The following is a 23710-nucleotide window of genomic DNA, read 5'->3' on the forward strand; positions in this document are numbered from 1 at the left end:
CAATACGCTCCGTATGATTGAGAAGGTCGTTGGTATCCTCTTCCCAGACAATCCAATCTTCTTCGATAGTTTCAGATGTTTGTTCCATAATTTTACCAGTTGTATCTCTTAATCTATTGCGATTTGCTAAAGTTCTTTTACTAGGTGCAGGCATTTTGATGTAGTATGTAGTACAATAAAATAAAAAAGGTTTTTTTTCTGGTCCAGAAATTTAAACGCGAGTTTTGCCGAGTCGCAGTATAAATAATATCAAATCCCTGTTTTACATCATGTTCGAAATGTTAGTATATGACATAAAAAGCTACTTGAAGTCTCCCCAAATAATGTTAATATATGTTTTAACAACATTTCACAAGTTTTATTTTTTTGATATCTTTATTTTTGGAGCTTCTGAAGGCTCTGCAATGATTGATAACCATAGACGTCTCATAATTTGTCCAATAATGATTGATTTTGATTTCAAAATAGATGGATAACAAGAATGTCACTTTTTTACGAACAACGTATAATAAGAATGTTTGAAGAACCCCAAATAATATTAATGTATGTTATATTAGTATGCATCTACTTTGGGTTTTTTGATCCGATAATTTTTTGAGCTTCGGAAGATCATTCAAGACTGACATTCAGGCCTGGTTTTGTTTACCCAGGGAAAAAATTAAGACTACGCCTCTCTTATAAATACCGAAAAAGTAACAATGCATTTGCAATCAAATTGAAAAGGAAAGTAGTAATCCAATTCCCCAAATATCGTTCCTAAACATATAAATATTATTGACCTTCTTTCCGTTTTCAAATATATTTATTTTTGGGCCTTCTGAACGTCTTTGAATATCTTTTCGAAATTAATCCGATTGTTATGACTAAAGCCGGAAATTCAAAAGAATTTGACAGAAAATACTAGAAACTTAGTAACTGTAGGCGCTATATTATTCGTTGTTGTATGTTACACTAACTGGGATCGGTATTTAAATTATTAACACACATAGACCATATTCTTTCAATATTTCCCCCCTACAGCCAAGTCCCAGCCAAAAAATTTAAAAACCGACCAACTTTGAGAGTCTTCAGACGACTCAAAATTAAAGATATCAACTTCGACCTCCCCATTTTTTGTTCATAAACATCTACTTAACAATAAATGGGGAGGTCGAAGTTGATATCTTTAATTTTGAGTCGTCTGAAGCTCTTGAAAAAATGTCTAAAATTTTGGAACATTTAAGTCCGATCGCACGTTACGAAGTTCAATTAGCAGATCAAACTGAATGGGATTCAACGAATTTAGTTGTCGAAGAAAATGAAGATAATGATGAGGGAGATGAGCCAAATAAAAATATCGGGGAAAATAATGATATTGAGGATGAGCCTTTGAATCCTGGAGCAACAGACTCTATTTTATCAAGTGACAACGACTTTAATATTAGATTTGAACTTGGTGAAGGAAGAGTCCCATTATCAATTTTAAAAGATAAGGATAGCGATTTTTTGTCTTTTCTGAAAAAATTTTTTGGTACCAAGATAAAGGGGTTAAATTCCATTTCATATTTATCCGTGACAAAATCTATGGCCAGAAGATTCGATAGAATAGCAGGAGAAAGAGCAGATTATCTATTGTTTATGGACCGCAAGACCCAATTATTGAAAATGAGTTCTAACATTAACACAATTTTAACAAAGCGAAAGAGCACTGATAATGGTAACATGCCTTTTACAGCTAAGGATGTTGGTAACGCAGATAATGTAAACTTACTTTTGAGCAAAGACCAAGCATTCAAGACGTTATCTGGTGTGCGTTCTCCCTCCGAATATTGGAAAAACCAAAAAAAGAATTCAATGGCTATGATTCGACAATATGGTGTGCCAACTGTACTTGCAACTATTTCAGCGGCCGAAATTAAAAGGAACGAACTACTTTGCGTGCTAAAAAAAATTGTTGACGACGACGTAATGACTGAGGAACAAGTACATTGTCTTTTGCCGAGAAAGCAGGATTATTAAAAAGTGATCTTGTTACAGGTGCTAGATACTTTGATCATAGATTTCGTGAGTTGAAGAAAACTTGGGCTGAAAAAGATGGTCCTTTTTTTGGGCATGGAATTTCAGAGTACTTTTTCAGGGTTGAATCCCAACATAGAGGTACGAATTTTATCTCTGTAAAAATTGAGAACTTAATTCATATATGTAAAATTGGATCACCTCATGTACACATGCTATTGTGGTTAAAAGGAACAACGGTATTAGAGGACAAAATATGGGAGTGTTGAGGATATCATAGATATAATAATAAAGTTAATTGTAACATCACATTAAGGATAAATAATAAATATAAAAGTTTATCATAGATCACACATTACCCCGCTTGTTCTCATCCTACCGTTGGAGTCTATACACAGGGAACATCCCTGTGGCGAGTAAATATTTATTCTGCAAAAGCAATACAATCGAATGGGCCTGGACTGTAGAATATTAATAGATCCTGAATACAAATATTATTCTTGTCATTTGATGTTATAACTGTTGATCCCTCTGAAAAATATTTATATACTTAGTAATGAAGGGCTAAATTTAAAGACATGTTAATTATTTACTACCACCAGATTATTACATCATGATCTAATAAGGCGCTTAAAATTCTCCCTAGAACTATCCGAGTTCTTTATATAAATATCCATAGTTTTTTCTCATAGACCATCAATAAACTTTTTAATATGTTTTTTGATTATAATTTTTGGTCCATAATAAAGTGGTATCCAAGTTCTAACAGTATCACTTTTGGTTTATATTTTATTTTATTCTCCATGCAAAACGGTGAGAACGAAACTGAAGCAGACGAAATAAAAGCAAACATTTGCAGCTTTGTTGACAAAACTATGACTTGCAGTAAAAAATGGGATGGTAGTCCACATCATGATGCAGCTTCAAAAAACAATGCCGAAACTTGGAAAGACTTATTACGTACAAGACAGACGCATCGGCATACAAGCACATGTAGAAGAAAACGAAGCGGCAACAAAGTTGCATGTAGATTTAATACCCCTTTTCCACCTATCAGCTGCACAAAAATTATGGAACCGTTGGATTTAATGAAATGTTCAGCTGAAAATATAAAAGATTTTCAGGAATCGAACAAAGGAATTATGGATTATCTCGATATCGATTATAAAGAGCTGTCTGATTCCAATACGTCATTCGAAGAATTTCTGGATCTTGTTGATGATCGATTTTATAGCGATTATGTTCTTGTATTGAGAGTAAATTACAAAATGAACATGCTTTATATTAAAAGGGAGCCAAATGCTATCATAATAAATAATTACAGCCCAAAAATAATCAGTTTGTCCCGATCAAATATGGACATTCTATTAATTCGGGATCCTTACGCTTGCTGTGCATACGTTATGGATTATATCAACAATTTTGATAGAGGCATGAACAAAGCAAGGGAAGAAATATATGTTAATCATAAAAATAATCCTGATACTAATTCCACTGATATGCTGCGATCTTTGGCTGCACAGTACTAATACTCCAGTAAAAAATCTGCACAAGAAGCCGCTTATAATCTTTTTGGTATTAGAATGGTAGAATCGAGTACAGTGACAATTTTTGTTCCTACTGTGGTGATCTGCTATATTGTTGCTACATTAAATAAATCCATATCTATGACATCAATACATTAAGAATGATTAAGGAATCAATTACACAATATAGATAGTTAGTACTATCATATCACAAGGTTACAAGAACACAGTGACAAAGGCTTACTAAAGATATGGAAGTACAATGTGTCTAAGATGACAGTAATTCCAAGTGTAACATATTTACAACATAAGCAGTTAAAAGTAACAGGATACACACTGGGAAAATGATAACAACTTCAAAGATACACTAAAGATAGTGGTACAGCAGATAGTCTTTTTTATATAAATACTTGTTCATTTTATTTCATAATAAAGACAATCTTATAAACAGTCTCAAATTATTCATAAACTGCCTTATAATTTTTACTTAGCTCAAAACACAACACCTACTTCGAGACCAACAAATCGAAACACATTCTTAAAAGTCAAGAGGAACTAGCCAAATTGAACCCTGATTCAATTAACTGTTTTGTGCCTAGTTTAACTGATAATTATACGAATAGACCTGATTGCCCAGAAGACATTAATTTGGCTCAGTTTGCTGCCTATTATGAAATTAGTCGAAAATTACCAAAGAGGAAACGCAACACCAGTCAAGAAGAAAATGATGGTGATGATAATAATGATAGGAACTTTTCTGATATCAACTTACCTGATGGATCTGGTGATGATGGCCCCCCGCTTGATACATTACTTGGGCGGTCCTGCAGGAAAAGTCTTTGTTCTTAAAAATGATTCTGGATTTTTAACTTGTAGAGCCAAGTGAAAAGTTATCCGGTACTACAAATTCAACCTTCAAAAAGAGCCTTCCGAATTTTTTAGAACCTTGATCAAGTTATATAACCCTTGGAGAGATGAAGAAAAAAATTGTTAGACATAATACATGAAGATGTATTCAATGCTAACATAAATTTGGTTATGGAGCGGGAAAAAGAATTTTGTGCTATTGCCGATGGTACGTTGGACATTTACATCGAACAATTGAATAAAGAGACGGCCGATCATATTAATGGTGGTTCTGAAGATGAAGAAAACACTGAAGTACCAGGCGATATCATTAATAATTTTGGTCGATATACTTTGGACATTGATGACTCTAATGAGGGTAACTATCATCGAAGCAACGATCTTGGTGATGATCTTTTACACAATAACTCGAGAGACAACAGCCAAAAAACGTACTTGGAAAAATTCAAGTTACCTGACCGGCTATCTAAGGCTGAATTTTACGAGCTGGTATCCAAGTTGAACACAAAACAACGCGAATATTTCAGTCACATCCTAAATCATATAAGATACAATCGTGATAGAGTGACAATCCGCATGTTTAGTAGTGACAACGAGTCAGTACGTACCTTTGCAACGTTTCGTGATTTTGTTAGTGGTGGTGCCGGTGTAGGAAAACGAATGCCAATTAAATCATTGTATGAACGTATAAATGTGGAATTCGACGGTGAAAGGGATACAGAAATAAACACACCGATTGTTTTGCTTACCGCACCCACGGTAAAGCTGCTTTCAATATCAATGACGAAACCCTACATGGCGCATTTCAGCTTCCAGTAAACCAGTATGGTTGTGGTGGTGTCAACATTCTTTCTGCAGACGTCAGCCACTCCATGGCAGTTGCATTAAAATATTTGAAGATTTTAATTATTTATGAAATTAGCATGGTCGGAAATTTCATGTTTTCTTGGATTGACAAAAGACTTCCAGACATTTTTGATGAATCCGTCCCATTTGGTGGAAAATCTGTTATTGTTTTTGGTGTCTTTTTCCAGCTCCCGCCGGTCATTTCCTCGCCTCTCTTTTCAACAAATTTACCTAAAGACCCTTATCTTGCAGTATTGGGTAATAACTGATGGAAGTATCTCAAAATTGACAAGCTGACCCAAATTGCGAGGCAAAGGGACGACTTGCGCTTTGCAATTGCATGGAACAACAAGGCCATTGGTGGGATGACACCAAATGACATACAGTTGTTCGAAAGCCGAGTTCTCCGCATGACAGAAGAAGAAAAGATCAAATTGAACAATGGCCAACCAATTTTCCCCCACCTGAATGTCGTACGGAATTTTGGTCAAAGCAATGTTGAAAGACCAATATGCCTGTTTCATACGAACGCTGAAATAAGTGTCATGAACAACGCTATTTTGGACAAAACGAACACAGAGGGTAGTTTATCTTTTGGTTTTGATCGTAACATTGGTAATTAACCAAAAAATACGATGTGGACCGTATTCTTGCCTCGGTATCTGACGATTCCACTCACAGTTTGAAAACTCTGGGATTGCTAAAAACATTAATCCTTAAAATCGGAGCAAGATACATGATTGTAGTCAATATCGACATTTCCGATGGATTGGTAAATGTCAGCACTGGTTATTTGGTGAAAATTGATTTTGGGACATTAAGAAACAATCCGGCAAGTGAAAAAAACTGTTACGCAATTGGCTAAAATTCAGTAATGAGAAAAGTGGCGCTATCCTGCGCAAAAGCCAGGTGATATTAAGACAAGTTAATTGCATTTTGGACGATACATGGACTATGATTGAACCTTGTTATCTTATAATCACATCTGACTTTACAACCAAGCTACAAGTCGACAGAAAGCAATTTCCTTTAGGACCGGCAGAAGCCTTAACGACTAACAAGTATCAAGGTGGAACTTACAAAGATGTTGTAGTTTATGATACTGCAAAACATAGAATGAAGAGGTCACTCATTTATGTCGGATATTCACGGGCAACTACCGCTGCAGGACGTACACTTATTTCCAAAAACAAGAAGTTTATCCCACCCAAAGCACTTTCGTCAGAAAAAAATAGCGCTCTTTACAAAGAAATCAAACGACAGCTTTCCATCACTCTTTCTCCCACATTCACTGTCTTAATCACAAGATCTCATTTTCAAGTTATATCACACAATGTCCAGAATCAAAATGCTCACTTGAATCAAATCATCAACGATCCGGTATATTTGTCCTCTGATATTATACTGTTAAACGAAACATGGACTTTATCAACTGATAAGTTTCAAATTCCTGGTTTTCAACTTTATCCATTTTTAAACTGGTCAGGTAATACACGTAAACCCATCGGTAGTTGCTGTTATGTCTCAGATAAAAAGATGTTCCCTATTGAATTACAATCCGTCCCGTTTTAATCCTTTTTTTAAAAATATGTTAAATAGTCTGTTTATAAGTTCAAATCTTTACCTTGTATCAATTGATTTTGCATCTTACTGTCAATCTTTTTCCTCTTTTACATGTGCTGTTCAATGTAATTTTCCCTTTGCCTTTTTGTATGTTAATTTCTGTCATCTTTTTTAAGTGAAGGTTCTCTTTAAAGGATACTATTTTGAGACATCTTTTCTTCGACATGTTGTATTTGGTCTCTATTTTATAGATGCGCGGGCATAACTATCTTAAATAAATATGCAATAAACAACTGTATAAATTACCACTGTTCCTTTTTTATTATTATTAAATTAGAGCATGTCATTTGATTTAAAAGAAAGTTCAATCTTGGGATATAAATCGTTTTTGTTATCATTCTCCCAATTAGGTAAACAATCCTCTCTTCAATTCCAGCTAAGCTCCTCGTAGATGCAACCATTATTTTACCAGTTATTAAGGGCTAGCAAGGATAAACACTGATTAAGGACGGTATCATAAGAAAAAAGAATAATATGAAGCTCCCTTTATAATTTATAAAAAGTGGGGGACAGTTACCACTTTAAAGCTAGTATAAAAATGGATTTTAAAGGCACGGCTTTTTTTGTGATGAGCAGGCATAGCAACGAAATCCAACAAAAGGAATAGGGGTCAATCGGAACACCTATATTAAATTTACATTCAAAAGGGAAGGCTCCTTTTTTATACCGTTTATTTAACATGCCAAGGGTAGTCTGTCTGTGTGTTTAATCCATAGTCTGTATCCCTTAGTACCTGTATATTTAAAAGATGTAGCCTACACGTATAAATTGCATACATGTATATTTTTTTGCCACAATTAACCGTTAAACTAGTCGGTTATAAACAAGAGCATGCTGATACTTATAAAATATGATCCATCTTATGATGGTATAAATCAAACTTTTTTTTTTCGCAAAGGAATAAAACAGCGGCACCAGAAAAGCATTTTTAAAAGACAAAGCAGTGTTGTAAACTTGATAGTTATGATCAGACATGATGGCTTACTTGTAAAATACATGCATGAGACCTGTTTGTGTCCCTATTAGTATTACAGGTAACACCTATTGACTGCACATAGATTTCTGCTGCCTATAAAGAAAAAGAATTAAATACAGCCGCATTATGTAGAGTCTATTATAGATTATAGTGTGCGTGAAATAAGAGGGTATATGGAGACGTTCTATTTTTATTGAGTGTCAGTTGGTATGTCTTTATTAAATATCATTACTCTGTATTTAATATTTATAAACAACTCCCCATTCTTAGCATAAGGGGGAGGGGGATTTTTTATTACTTATGGTAGTCCTCAAAAATAAACTCTATGGTTGCTTCTTTCAGCATGATAAAGAAAAAAGGGATTACAGGTAAGGCATTATACAGCGCATCATCGACATACTCGTATAAAAAATAATAAAAACTATTACCCCTCCAATTTTTAATATATTAATTGTGCTAGTTTTATGCTTTTATAGCCCCTAAGATTAAAGTCATTGAACCAAGTATATATTACAAAAAGCAGGCTGTTCTTTTGTTTTTATTATTTTCATAAACTGATAAAGGTCAGTATCTCCCCTCCCTCCGTCCTTTTTTTTTATTTATTTCCAACCTGAGGTAAAACGGTTTTTATTTTCCCCCCTTTAAATAAATGCGACAGGTAGTATGTGTTTTTATGTAATGGTCTTTGGGTTATATGTGTCGATCCGAACTAAAAGCCAAAGTAATAACTATGTGATTTTATGATTCCATTTTATGGGATGACAGCCAAATGGTTTTTTAAGAATAGGTATTTCATGCATCTTTTCAAACGTATGGCAATGAAAGCTTTAATTTTATTTTTGTTTTTACTATTTAGTGTGGAAGCAAGGATCGTGGAATAGAGACACTAAAGTTACCTTTGGTAATAAAGTAAGAGTAGTATTCAATACCGCACTCGCGCTGGTGTGATGGGAAGACCGCGTAAAAGAACAATGGATTAATTTAATTTGTATTCTTGTATAAAAAAAAGTCGCGTTTTGACGGGTACGCGATCGACTCTTCATGCAATTAAAAAAGTGGCGATTGACTCCGCTTGCATTTAAAAAGAAGCAATTGATGTCAAATTTGTGTTTTTCTTTTTTTTCTCTTTATCGTCAAACGATTAAAATGCCTGAGCCTATGAAGAACCAGCTTAAAAAAATGTTTGATGCATTGAAACAACACTGTAAGTACATGGTATGGTTGTTCATGAAAAGGAAAATAGCTAATTGTATTCTATAGATCCAAACCAACATACTCAAATAATCATGGAATGTTTGGATGAAGCAGAGATTACTTTGCCAGCAAAAGGTTAGCTCTTTTTTATTCTTTAAAAAAAAACGTATATTTGTGCATGTACCTTAACATGTACATAATCAGATCAATCAACAGTATTTCCTGTTGAAGGAAGACCAATGGCAACACCAAGAAAAAGAGTCATAATTGAGGTGACAAGTGCCAGTGGTTCTGGTAAGAAACGAAAAACATACAGAACGATCCCTATATCGATGATGACGCAGAATATTTTGATGACGATCATAAAGACAATGATCGTCATCAAGAAAATAATATTTCTAAGGCCAAAGACAATAATAAAACCAATGATAATCCGGAGCACAACAAGAATGATAAGGTAGATGTAGAGCAGTTGAAACAAACTGCGAAATCACTTCTTCCGGACTTGGAGAAAGTTCAAGAGAATTTAGAAGGATTGGCTGAGGATGTCAGATTGAAGAGGATCGATGTTCCAATTGCACCTCAATTACTTGATGATACTAATAAAGAAGCGGTGACGAAGTATATTGTTGATATCCATCGATATCATGATAACGGGGAACGATATGGAAATCTGGGATTATTAATCCAATACGCTGGTGCATTCCGTTTGTTTTGCCTCTGTGAGACAATCAAGAAAGATTACCCAGGCTTTCATGCTACAGTTGTAGATTTTTTAAAAAGTAATTAAGACTACTAATAATAGTAAAAACAACAACATCGAATTAAAACTAACATGTAAAATAGAATGCAATTATAAATATTCCAAGATCGACACCCTGAAAGCAGCCGGTAGAAAATTCAACTTGCTATTACAGCATTTCAATCAGGGCGCAGCAGTAATTTTTACAGTGTATTCGACAACTCAGATGCGAAGATTCAATGATTGAGACATTCATGCTATCATTGGTTATATTAAGAAAAACAAGGATTTGACGGAGAAGTTACGTGCTTTGAAAATTGATGACAGCACGCTTAAGAATATCGGCGAATTAGCCTATGTAGATTTTAAAGCAATAAAAAATAAGCTAAAAATATAATTAATGTTGCGTATGTGAAATGAATTACTTTTACTTTTTTAAAAGTTGCATCGTTTGATTGATTATGATGATCACACAGTAGAATATCAAAGGGGAGAGCACTTAAAAAGACCGGGTTCTATTTTTTTCCTTTTTGTCCTTTTATTTTTAAAGAGTAACGGCTCTTTACAATGTAACGCACAAGAAAAAGGTAGTAAGGTAATGTGAAAGACTAACGCGGTAAGTCGTTCTATTAAAGTGCCAAGACCTATGAGAAGGAATCAGTACGAGATTCTTCTTCCATGTATAGAGTCATCAGTTTGGGTAGAGGAATTGCAGTCAGCAAAGACAGAGTGAAGTGATAGACAAGGAACACGAACCCCGAGCGTCTTTATAAATGAGTCAAGCTAAACAAGAAAAGGAAAAGGGAGACAGTATCATGGAGGCCTGTTCATGATAAGCGCTGATATAGCGTTAGTACGAATTTAGATTTAAAAAGGGACAATTATAATTATATAACAATTGTGATAGTGAGCACCAGGCTTTTAGTTGTCAACTTAGTTTTATTGTTTATTAAGAGTATTTCTGTAGTGATCTTAGACGATAAAATATATGGATAAGACAATTAAACGCAAATCGATAATAATACAGTGAGAAATGAGAAGAGAATATAGTTCTTAGATGTCAAAGAGAAAAGAGTTTACGACGGGTTTATATAAGAAGATTATGTGATTGTATAATTTACAATAGACAACAAACAGCAACAAAAAGAGGAGGAAATACTACTAGTATCAATTACAAGATAAATCCCAATTTTAGGTGAACACAAAACTAAATAATATATCTTAAAAATGAAAAAAAGGAAGTGTATTTATAGGAAAGATCGTATCCTGTGTAACGACAAGCCGCATTATTATTGGCTGAAACAGCGCATTGGTTGATGGCAAAATAAAGTAGCTTCTTTATGAAGGGGGCTTACTAAAAGTGCAAGGGGGTTGACTTTGAACAGTACTGATAGATTCATTTTGTTTGCACAGAAGGATGATGAGAACGAGTAAAGAATAATACTGCACAGGCAAAAAAAGATTCAATGTGGTATGGTAAAGCAAACAACGCTAGCACTAAAAGGATGTATCAAAAAAGACTGAGAAGCTGATCTTCTTAATATATTTCTTCGTGCAACTTGTAAAGATGAAAGTATAAGATTGTAGTGTATATTATGATTAACAGAATGAAGGCGTGATGGCATTCAATACAAACCATAAAATGCATTCTTAAATAAAGGTTAACAGGAACATGAGCCTGTATATTTTGTTATATAAAAAACGTTGGTACTAAAGTAAGGCATAGGATAAAATAAGTCTTTGTAATGAACAAAGAGCATGTGTATAAAATGGAAAATAGTTGACAAACTTCAGTACTCTTTTTTTTATTTTATTTTTTTACTTGATAGTTTAATTTATATCTAAAGGGCAATACAATTAGAAGGTCGATGTAATCTCTATTAGTGAGAAAATGATGTATGGACGACGGGTCTGTATGTAAAGAAGGAACAAAGGAAACACGTAGCCACATATTATATATCAAATGTGATGTATGCGACGGGCGCAAGACAATCAAAGGCCAGCACAAAATCTCCGCATACGTCATCTATCTGTCATGAACCACATACTTTGCACTTTGCCCCTGACCACGAATACCCGACTATTGGAATGTTCTGGAATCTCATGCTGAGATTCAACAACCCCAGTGTCCACCTGCCAGGACCTTCCAAGACTATCCACGCAATGAACCTCCGCTTCCAAGAGATTAGTAATCATGACTCGTTTCCAAGTATCACCGACGCCAAGCAATTAGTAATCATGACTCATGGGTTTCGGCCACGTAAGCTGAAACCAACACTAAGACTAATTAAGTAAGCCAAGACATTCTTAAATGCAAACCCATGTTATCTGAAAAGATATAAATACTCCCCCTTTCCGTCGCCTTCCCCGTTCCATGTCGATTATCTTGTATCCTTCCCCTTCCCTGTATAATCTCTTTATTATTACTAAATACTTTTAAACCTCTCTTCCTTTGTCTTTGTATAACTAGTAGGTATCTCCTGATATTATTCCTATAATATATTCCTAGCCACGTTCCTGACACTTTCAAATGATCCACAAGACCTAAGGGCTGAAGCATCATTCAAGCGCTCTTTAAAAGAGGCAATTATTTTCAACAATACTTATCATGCAGATTTACTTGAAAGTATAAATAAAAAGGGTAAAACTATCTCAAGCTAGCCACAATCACAACCACAACTACAGCCACCACAACTTGCAGAGGTAAGAAATTTTCCACTTCTTTAAGTGTTCACTCTTTACTCATTTATACATTGTAGATCCAAGAAGAAGATGGGCTATTGTTACAAGGATTGGAAAGGTCTGTGGGTGCAATTATCAAAACCTCAGCTATCTCACTCTATCTTAATTATTATCAAGATAATACATTGAAGCCAATTATTACGTAAGTAAATTATCATGTAATATCTTTAAAGGAAGACACAGTGCTAACTCATACTTTACGTGTTAGGCTTGGTTTAAACAGTATTTTGGATTTGTCGTATAATTACTCGGAAGCTCAGTCAGTGTTATTCACTCCTGATCAGTGGAGAAAGCTGAGAACTTCACTTGCAAGAAAGGGGAATGCAGGGTCACTTGCTATGAAATCAAAAGTCGAAAAGATGCTGTGTAGAGCAGAGCCGTTAGCCGAAAATGATATCATTAAGGCTAGTGATTACATCTACAAGTACTTATATAAAAAAAAGCAAGTTAACACAAGACCAAGCTTTCACTCTGTTTGCCCATGCTTTTATTACCGAAGTTATTGCTCATAATCAATACATGTTTGACAAAAATATTAAAAAAAATGAGCAAGACTTTATTGTCAAATTCTGGGGGCCACTGTTGGAAAAGCTTGTGCAAAACACGGGTTTACGATTGAGATAAGGCGAAAGCTCATGCTCAATGTTGCCAAGCCGCCTGAGGGCTGACGTTCGCGTCATTTACGATAGACAAGAAGGACAACAGCACCAGGAGTACGACATGATGAAAATGGAAGCTAGTCGAATGGATCCTCCGAAGCAAAAGTTCGACTTCGACCATACAAAATTGCTAGTAGAAACCAAAGATATCATTGACTCGCTGGAAAGTGACATCAAGAGGGAAATGAGTTGTTTTCCATTCTGTGGGTTAGAAATTTTTAAATATAGCGTTAATCATGAATTCAACACCATCTATGTCAACAACCAGGTTGATTACCATATCATTACGTCTGATGTCACAAATTTCCAATTCATGAGATCTCTTTGCGTTACCTTGGTAGCTACCCGAGATGAATGGATGAGTTGTAGAAACCTTACCATGAATGCAAAGGACAATGCGAATGTTTCGTATCCAAGCTCGAGCATCAAGAAATTAAATGAGTCAGATGAATTAAAGAAAAGCCCATCGTGGTACCCTCCCCGACCCAACCAAAGAACATCTCCTGTGATGGCTATCCCCGTCAATTTACATTGAAAAATTGATTTTCTTTATTTCTATGATTTTTTTAAAGTCAAGGGGTTTTTTTTTATTTTTATTTCCAAGTATTAAATTATCATTGTTTGTATAAAAAAATTCTGACATGTGTTTTCTATCTAATGATTTAAATTACTGTGATGAAACAAAAAAGAACATGACTTTTATTCCATGTAATTAAACAGTGCTCGTAAACAATAAGGAGTTGAACAAAACCCGATATGCACTTATTGGCAACAGAAAAAAAAATCATTATTGGACAAGCTTCAAATATGTGATACTATAAAAAAGAAAAAATGGAATATAGAGCAAGTGTTGGAGCCAATAATAATATGATTGATTGTTACGCAGGATAGGATACTTCTTATGAAAACTCTTCTTTTTTTTTGTAATAAATGATCTTCTATTTTTTTTTGTGTGTTTGTGGTGTGGCGACACCCAATTCCTCTCCTACCCATCGCTTTGAAGAGATTCCGCAATATCGTACCCCTCGTGCGTCTTCACTAATGGGATATTGCCGACTTTTTAATAGTGAAGGGCGACAAAGATATCATTCTTGTTGTCGTTGACAGCCTCCGTCAAGCACAGAAAACCATGTATAAACTTCGCTCTTCATTATTACCTGCTAATCTTCAGCCAGAAAATAACCTCAGATGTTTTTGTCTCTTGCAAAATGGCAATTTGCTACTTGCGCATGCACAGATCTGTGCTTCAACGTGTTTTTTTAAAAAAACTTATGTGTGTATCTTTTATAATACATGCTTATCTGTAGTTGTCTTTTACTTTTTTAAATTCTCATCATCAAAGTAATAGACTAAAATATTTTGTTTTCTCTACATACGAGCATATGCGCCACAGTCATCATACAGTAGTCGCTCGATTTAAGGGTGACCAAAAATTTCGGAAATCTCACCCTTAAATAGAAAATACCCTTAAATCGAAAAGCGTGACTATTTTAAACAGAAGTCACTACGCCATTTTTAACCGTGAAATACGATCATTACTGCGAAATATTTATTTTTATTCGGACATTCAATAAATCTGATCAAAAAGTTAGAAAAAAGTCAAAAATACACTGTCAAATCGTTGGATTTAAGGGTATGGGGAATCGGAATCTCACCCTTAAATAGAATAGTGGTTTAGTGGTGTTAATGCTGGGGACGGAAGCTGTTTTTCCAAAATCCACCCTTAAATAGAAAATACCCTTAAATCGAACACCCTTAAATCGAGCGACTACTGTAGGAAGTATTAGAGGGTCGAGTGGAAACAGTTTATATCATCATCCGGTTTATTTCTCTTTTTTTTTTCTCTCTCTCTTTTTTTATAAATTAACACCGTAAAACTTAATCGTGGTAAACTTCAATTTAAACCGAAACCTCCGGTCCCGGTCCAATTTTAGCTAATTACCTCTACCAGAGGTTCAGGTAACATTTAGACTTGGACCGCAAAATCAAAAAAACGTAGATGACATAAGAATTGTAAAAAATTGTTATATAAAGATAGCAACCCCGGACGAAATTCGGACCGATAATTGCAAGAACGCTACAAGACGTAACAAAAACGAACTCTTTTTAACGGTACTACTGTGGTCCCAAAAAAACGGTGTTCTCATTGACTTATTGATGTTTTAGTGTCATACACTAGGTGCACTACATCAGTACCCCTGACGAAACATAGAAAAGAATTTCTAAAAATAGCTAAAAATTGTGGCATTTCAAAAATGTATAAAATGACCCCCCTTGGATTGGCTGAAATGTTGTTACACACGTTTAAAGTCAAAAATTCCGATTTTAAGCAGGGAAATGAAATTTAAATCATTTTTAAACTAGATTTTAGAATTAACTTTAAAAATCCAACTAAGTTACACTCTGCGCCTTGAAACGGGCTTTCGAATGATACTAGTTTCAACGCCGTTGGCCAATAATTGATTGGCTGAGAATGTTTTTAAAAATTCAAAAATGGATAAAATATTTCAAACGCCGCTTTTAACTTTGTTTGCTTTTTTCGAGCAAAATAACTTTTTAAAAAAAAAATTTTTTTTAGGTCTTGCTGAGCTGTGATTGGCTTAAAAATTACAACCGTTCAGTCGTTTTGGTCTTTAGGTAGTGTATATTAGGCTCTAGCAATGAGATAGTAGACAGAATGCTGTTATAAAACTTTAATTTAGGAATAATTGCAGAATGATATTAGGGGGTCCCAAACATTAAACTTTTTGTAAAATTATCGGGCGCTTTTTTTAAAAATTCCGGGAGCTTTTTTTGTGTGGGTGACTGTCTAAAAACCTTGTCACTTAGTCAAAGTACACTCTAGCACTTCTCTATATTAGTTCCTCTTTTACTCCTCTTTTACTACTCATTTACTTATAAATCTCTCTATAAACTACCTTTACAATGCCCAAAGTATCAACCAGACAACAAACCTTGAAAGAAATGAAAACTTTGCATAAGCACAGTGTCATCATTGAAGACGATAAACAAGCCGATGAGATGCACGAATTATTGAGCGGGTTAGAAACGAAACGCGTTTTGAACAGTGGAGCAGGCATCCCTAAACTTAACCAGTACCGTGAGTTTTTTCTCAAGTGGGATGACGAAGAGTTTGTCAAGATGTGTCGAATGAAGAAGGAGTCTTTCTTGAAACTTCTTCGCCTTATTGAAGACCATCCTGTCTTCAACAACAAGAGTTTTGTCGCCCAAACGGATGTTCATATCCAACTTGCGGTGACCTTAAGACGATTGAGCCACGACGGAACAGGCAACAGCATCGACCAAATTGCTACTTTGTTTGGGATTAGTAAAGGCTCTGTCACCAACTACACGCAACGCTGTTTCAAGGCAATTAATGACAACCTTGGACATTTGATGCGTTGGCCCAACAAGGAGCAAAGAGAATTGTCGGCCGCAGCAATCAAGAAGTACCACTTTTTTCGAAATTGCATTGGGTATATTGATGGTACTCATTTCCGTCTTGCGCAGAAGCCAACGAAGCATGCCGAAACGTACTATAACCGAAAGGGTTTCTACTCTCTGAATTGTCAAGTCGTATGCGACGAAAGGATGATCATTTTTGGATTGCAAGTAGGACATGTAGGTTCAGTGGGTGACGCCACATGTGTAGAGCATGCCAGCTTTATGGTAAATAAAGATCACCTTTATTTCACATGTGGTAATGGTGCAAACCATGAGTATCTTCTGGGTGATTCCGGATATGCTCTACATCCATTCGTTCTTACCCCTTTCAGGAGACCTCAGGTACTGAAATCCAAGAAGTGCGAAGATTTCAACAAGGTACATTCTTCTGCGAGAGTTGCCGTCGAGAACACGATCGGTGTACTGAAAGGTAAATGGAGGATCTTGAAGAACATTCCTATCCAGATAAATTGCAACGAGGACGTGATGAAGATCGACGAGATGGTGTCTGTTTGTGCTCTTTTGCATAATTTCTTGATTACTGAAAACGACAATTTTGCTGGCGATTTTTTTGAAGACGTAGATGTAGGTCAGTCAAGAAAGGATGTATTGTTGCTTCAATCGTTCGACAACATCAAAAGTATTTCTGGTCGTACACTGAATAGATGGAGGGATTCGGTTGTGGATGTAGTATTGGCAGATTACACTGTACATTTCGCACGAAATAAAAAATAAAGAGATTAGATCGATGAACAGCGCATTATAGTTTTGAAGTTATGATCAAATTTATTATTGTAATGAATGAGGAATTGTAGAAGGTCATTACTGATATAATCAGGTAAATATTAGTTAAAAAAAAGGTTTTATTCAAAAGAAAAAAAAAACTAACGTCTAACTACTTCAGACCCATCATCAGAGAAATCATCGTTACCATCAAAGGCGGTTTCACCTTCACTCTCATCTCTTACTTCGAAGGCTCCTTCATTACCTCGAGCATCTTGAAGAGGTTCCCTCAACGATTGTCGGAACGCCGCAATATGCTGGGCGATCTCCGTGAAGGACGTCGTCCTGAAAGCATTAGTCCGAAGACTCGTCACCAACAGCTCCGTCATACCCAACTCGAACTCCCTCTGGCTGTTCTCTCTCAGCACTTCATCCCTTCTCAACTGGGCTTCACGGTATTCTGAAGAGAAATCCCTCTTCATCCTCTTGTTTCTCATGGCGTGATCGGGATCTACACGAATACGATCAACTGAAGGCATTTCAGGTCGAGGTCTGGACGACCCAACATTCCCACGAGCACCACGAGAACTACGACCACCAGAAGCAGCACGACCACCAGAAGCACGAGTACCATTGGAGCTACCACGAACACCCCGGGAACCAGCATTGACACGAACAGCGTCCACATCATCATCGTCATCGCTGAAGGCATTCGTGCCAAGGATTTCAGCTACTTCTCTGTCTAATGACATGGAACTACGACGAGTTCTAGGAGGATCGTCAGGAACCACAGGAAGAGAAGACGTATTATTGTCACCTGTAGGCTCCACGGACAAAGAGCGAGGAATCATGGATGGTGCAGGAGATGAAGGGCCAACAGAAGGATCACGATTACGAGCTGCAGGTTCCTCAGAGGCAGATCGAGTTGGCTGAGCTGGTTCAAGCTCTTCACCCTCACCAAAAACAGCACGGGTTTGTTCATCAATTGCCGTAATGGTGGGCTCTTTTCTACTGGAGAACGTATACTCAGTACCGCCAGGAGCACCATGGAAAGCTACGCAAACAGGTTGGGTATTAGGCCTATCACCATGCAAAGTCGACAATCGTTCAAATCCAGGACATTCGAAATCACACTTTTGTTCGATACTGGTGATCCCTCCACGAATATCCTTTTCTGTCAAACCAAAACCAGTGCTATTCAACTTTCTCTCTATTTCACGGTACTTGGTGAAAAGACGGGCAACACGTTTCATAAGCTGATCCAGCGTCCAATCGGTGGGTATAGCCTTGTCAGCCAACAGTTTTCTCATCATACCCTTAATGATTTCACGCTTTTTGACTATGGTGGCAGCTCCAGGGGCAGCGTTATCATGTACACCGATGTATGCTTTAAAAAGCTTGATGTTTTCCTCGAAGTAACCAATCATCGCTTTGGCATGAGCAGGACTAGTGTTGGATCCACGTTGGCTATCATCAACAGAAGCTGTTTTGGAAGACGTTTTCTTGGATGATTTAGCAGTAGTTTGTTTACGTTGACCGGGCATTTTAGTTGATATAATTCAGAAAATAATTTCAGGGAAAGAAGGTAAGTCAAATGTGGGATAAACGAGGTTTATATATGATAATTAGATGAGTGGTGACATTTGCATGTCATTTTTTATGACGTAAAATAAAGAAAAATAAACTATTTATTACTTTTTATGGCAATTTCGTCATAATTTATGACGTAAAATCCACGGACGATAATTATCGTCCGTCATTTTTCTCGACCGATAATTATCGTCCGTCGTTTTTCTTGACCGAAATTTATCGTCCGTTCCTGAATTTTTGGCTGGGGAAAAAATTACGGGATTTTTTAAAAAAAATTTCGGAATTTTTATTTTTAATGTTTGGGACCCCCTATTATGATGCTTTTTTCGGCTATTATGAATCTTTACAGCGGCAATTTAATCAATTAGTGTACGTATAGTAGCAAACGTTTTAGGTAACAAATGCTAGACATAATGGTTCATATTTGTTGAAAATAGCCAAGTCCGGTACAAAAAATCGAAAAAGTACGAGGTAAGGGCTGCAATTCAAAATATAATTACTTGGGCATATGTGACAGACCTTACCGATTAATGAACTGGAACCTCGGAATTGTCTCTTCCAATTTTTAAGTCAAAAAGCAAATGCTAAGTATGCACCCTAAGAAATAAAAAGTTTAGTCTTGGAAAAATGACAGGAAAAAGACATTATCGGACATTATTTTGTTATGAAGCTTCTTAGAGCAACAGGCTGTTTTTGTATCCTTTGTTCATACGTTTGGACGTGTCTCCTATTATATTTAAAATCAAAACTTAAGAATTCGCCTCAAGCCGAAATAAATAAACTAAATATTTGCTAGAAATACTGTCAAAATAACATTAAGGGGATACAACTTTTTTTGAGGAAATTTAAAGCGATGGCGTTTTTTTAGTTCTGTTATAAACGGTTTTCTACGTGTCATGAGTTAATTAAAAGTCAAAATCGCATCAAATGAGCTTTAGCTGAAAGAAATAAACTCAATAATTGAGGAAATACATGGCAAATGACGATTGTCTTGAAGGAAACACTGTTTAAGTAACTTTAAAATGCGGGATTCTATAGGTCAATTAAGCATGAACTTGGACGTGTTTCATGTTTCTTCAAGTTGATATCTTACTAACTGACCTCGAGCCAAAAACAAATTTCACTTTACGAGTGCAAGAACTTTAAAAGAACACATATATTAAAAACCAGTAATATAAGGAAAAAAAAGTACAGATATTTAAAGTCAAATTAAATACAGATTAATAACGCTTGCAATAAGAAATTTTAGATATGAAGACAATCAAAAGTTTAGGTATAACATAATCAATTCCATAATACATAGGGCATAAGAAAAAATATATTATAAAATAAAAATGAAAGGGAAAATACATAGAGACAAAAAAAGGTGGCAAATAAAAATAACAAAAGAAAACAAAAAGGCATAAATAAAAGTATAAAAATAATAAAGGTACAAAGTAAAATGAGGAATATAAGTAAACAATGGGGAAAAAAGACTTAAACTAAAAAAAATTCATCGTAAGAGAAGGAAACATAGAGAGATATAACAACATACAAGAACATAGTGGCATATAAAAGGAAGGTCGCATAGTAAAGGACAGTGGCATAGTTAAGGACGGTGGCATAGGTGAAGTTGTGGAATAACTTCAAGATAGTGACATAATTAGCGCTGTAATGGGTGAGAGGAATGGTAATAAAATTATTTAAATCAAACGGCCATTTCGTCTATGATTTCGCGCGCGGACACGGGGAATGGTTCTACCACCAACACGACTACCATGAATTTCAGTGACCCGACGATAGACACGAGGAAAACTTGGGTCCTCAAACTTGTAATCATAGGCATAGTCTTGAAGAAACTGGAATATCTCCCGGGAAACGTCACCCATTGGTTCTAAGAACCAAGATACTTTTCGCGTCGCAATAGTTGTTGAAGATGTACGCCTAAACATCTTAGTAGGACACGACATGGGCACATATTCGAGAATATACACCGATGCCGCCAGAAGGATACAATGTAAGTGTTTGAGAGACCTCGAACTGATATCAGCATGCAGAAAAAGCTCCAAGAAAACAGAGCGGGAACCAAATGCTCTCCATGATCTATCCATACGATCATCCGTCACCAAAGATTGAACCCAGGCCCGTTCACGGTGCTCTTGTTCGACATAAGGAAGCAGAAACGCAACACGCCTCTGAAAGTCCATTTTGACCGTGAGATCCAGCGCATCCCGAAGTTCAGGGTCGAACATGGATTGGTCACCACCGAACGAAAGATTTTCGATGTTGCACCCGGTGTGGCCACCTCCAACCAGAGAAAAATACTCCTCAAAAAAGACTTCCAGGAAACGGACAGCGGATTCGGGCCCAAGACCAAAACGATGAAATATTTGACGGGTTTTTTCAGCGTATCTGACGGTGTCAGCATTGCCAACGTCAAACATTGGGATAGCTTGGTTGGTCAACCAAGTTCCAAGAACACGATGCCTGCTAAGTGGGGTTTTGGAAAAGCGCAGACAAGGAGCGAAGGTCAAGGGGCCCAGAGAAACGGTGTAGCTTACCGTGTTGTTAAGTGCCACGTCATGAGCCAAGTGCACATTTTCCGGATTAATTTCATTAGCGGCAGCCATACGGTCTATTTCGTTGACTAAACGGTCACCATCTACCACCAAAGTTCTGACAAAAGACAAACCGGGAAACATATCCGCCATTCTGGTCGAATCAAAAGCATCGATGAAACGCCACTCGTTAAGATCAAACACGAAATGGTAACTCATAAAAAACAGGTAGTTTTTTTTACAGCGATGAGTCTTGACAAAGTTGTTGCAACAGGTAGATCTCTTATCGGCCGGATGCATGAGGCTGTTCAACAGAAAAACGCAGAACGCAAAGCCAGACACAGCAGGTAATTGCACATCCCGGCTTAACGAGACCATCATCTCCGAGGTGAGATTCAGCAACTCGCGGACATAGGCGAGATACTCGTCGACAAAGAAATGGATAAACGCACCGTTCGATTGAAGGCGGCTTCAAATAAAAAGAAAATGTTAGATTGTATACATAGATATAATGTCAATGATAAAAAGAACTTACTGCAGCCCAACTATTAATTTGCGAACGAGTATGTCGCCCACATCCGCCGCAATCACACGAACCTCCAAACGAGAGGTAAACTGCGTCTCCTGATGCTCATCCAGGCAATGTTGGTAGACGTTCTGTTTAGAGAAGAATGAAAAAAGTTAGGCAAAGACAATACAAATAATACTACATAAACACTTACCAGCCCTTGTCTCCAATGGCCAGTTGCATGGTTGATGGTTGCCCGAGACTTTGACGGGGACCAATCCTCACCGACGGAACCGTTGAAGCCTTGCCTGGCTCTGGTGAACGCAATTTTGACATCATTGTACATAATCATCTTCCAGGCTTCATTAATGGCTGGAGCAGGGTTCTTGCCTGACATGCCACCGAAACGGCCAAGGCACATATCTTGACACTCCGAAACGGTACCATTGCCACCAAAAAGTTCACCAGTTACCGAACAGAACTCTTCTTTTAAAAAACTGATGATTGGACGTTTATCATCATCAGAGACCGCAAAAAAATTCACCCCAATGTCCACCCTAGTTTGGACGGCAGCCAACTGATTCCAGTCAATCATATTACTGAGAATTGCCGTATGACTGAATCTACGCAGAGGAGTCTTAAACCCAAACGCGGAAAGGACAAACCGGAAGTGACGGAACATCGCCAAAGATTGCTTTTCCCGAACTATATCACGCATGATGTCAACGATATCGGAAAGCTCCTCCGTCCATAAAGTAAGAGACAAGGCATTGTGGACACCACGAGCAGCTGATTGTTCGTATGAACTACCACAGCGGTTGTATGCTGAGGGGGCGCGATCTTTGGACACATTTACAGCGGGAAGAAAAAGTTCGTTGGCGAACTTGGCCTGGTGAAACGAGTCAAGTACGGAGGCATCAGAGTCCATTTCCACACCAAGCTCCTTCACGTTTGGAAATATGATATGGATTTCCAGATGGCATTGGCCATCCATCGTAAAAAGTAACGTGTGATGTTAGTCCTTAACAGGCATCTTGAAGTTGTGATGCTCATACGTGCCGTAATCCAAACGAGTGATACAAGTACTAAAGGGAGGGCTCAGGTAAAAGCGCACACGGTTATCCGGGAGCAAGGGAATGTCACGCAAGCCGTAGGTGATGAAGGCATCGACAATAGGGTATAAAGGGATAATTGGGGGTTGGGTTGATGTGTTGCTATGAAAAGAGAGTGTTGGCATGGGAATAGGGTGAGAAAAGTACAAGTGGGATCAGCAGGGAGGACTTTACGTGTATAATAATTTGGATATCAATGATATCATCGGGTCGTGTGCTATTCTACACAATGCATGAACGGCAAGAGGGGAGCTAGGTTTTGATGGTGTGTTTTTGAGCCTACTGGTCTAGTAGTTGGAGAGCAGGGTGATACATGTGTTATAGGTAACCGAGCCCGCTTGCGCATGTTAAATGCAACTTTTCCTTAAATGTGTTAAGTACCAAAATTTTTAAAAATAAAACAAATTTATTATTGAAGAAAAAACCCCATCATATTTTAGTCGATGTTATGAGGTTTATATTCATCGGACGAAGGATAAGTGATATCAAGCACGTCTGACGGAACGGGAGAAACCGTCGTGACATTGCCATCGATCGTGATGTCATTGGCAGAGGGGGTGGAGGTAGTGTTGTATGGGAGGATGCTGTTGGGAAGGGTGCTGCTGACGACGATGTTGCTGGTGTTC

General features: G+C 36.9%; 3 protein-coding genes across 3 annotated transcripts; 2 read left to right on the top strand and 1 right to left on the bottom strand.

Annotated features, from left to right (window-relative positions):
• Positions 1 to 8979: 8979 nt before the first annotated feature.
• EV154DRAFT_566757 (uncharacterized protein) lies at positions 8980 to 10507 on the top strand (the record flags this gene model as incomplete). The annotated part of the gene is made up of 9 exons (XM_051605977.1): positions 8980 to 9037; positions 9094 to 9162; positions 9232 to 9321; positions 9372 to 9809; positions 9874 to 9965; positions 10047 to 10127; positions 10212 to 10244; positions 10320 to 10364; positions 10412 to 10507. The coding sequence occupies 9 exons, from the start codon at positions 8980 to 8982 to the stop codon at positions 10505 to 10507; spliced, it is 1002 nt and encodes a 333-aa protein (XP_051454481.1).
• Positions 10508 to 12143: 1636 nt separating this feature from the next.
• Positions 12144 to 13611, top strand: EV154DRAFT_518851 (uncharacterized protein; the record flags this gene model as incomplete). The annotated part of the gene is made up of 3 exons (XM_051602676.1): positions 12144 to 12157; positions 12916 to 13092; positions 13144 to 13611. Coding segments are annotated over 3 exons (659 nt in total), but the record flags the coding sequence as incomplete, so codon positions are not given.
• A 6998-nt stretch (positions 13612 to 20609) lies between these two features.
• EV154DRAFT_594652 (uncharacterized protein) lies at positions 20610 to 22966 on the bottom strand (the record flags this gene model as incomplete). The annotated part of the gene is made up of 3 exons (XM_051606978.1): positions 20610 to 21933; positions 22000 to 22121; positions 22187 to 22966. The coding sequence occupies 3 exons, from the start codon at positions 22964 to 22966 to the stop codon at positions 20610 to 20612; spliced, it is 2226 nt and encodes a 741-aa protein (XP_051454483.1).
• Positions 22967 to 23710: the final 744 nt, after the last annotated feature.

This window comes from Mucor mucedo (assembly GCF_025094135.1).
Source record: "Mucor mucedo strain NRRL 3635 chromosome Unknown EV154scaffold_92, whole genome shotgun sequence".
Lineage (NCBI taxonomy): Eukaryota > Fungi > Mucoromycota > Mucoromycetes > Mucorales > Mucoraceae > Mucor > Mucor mucedo.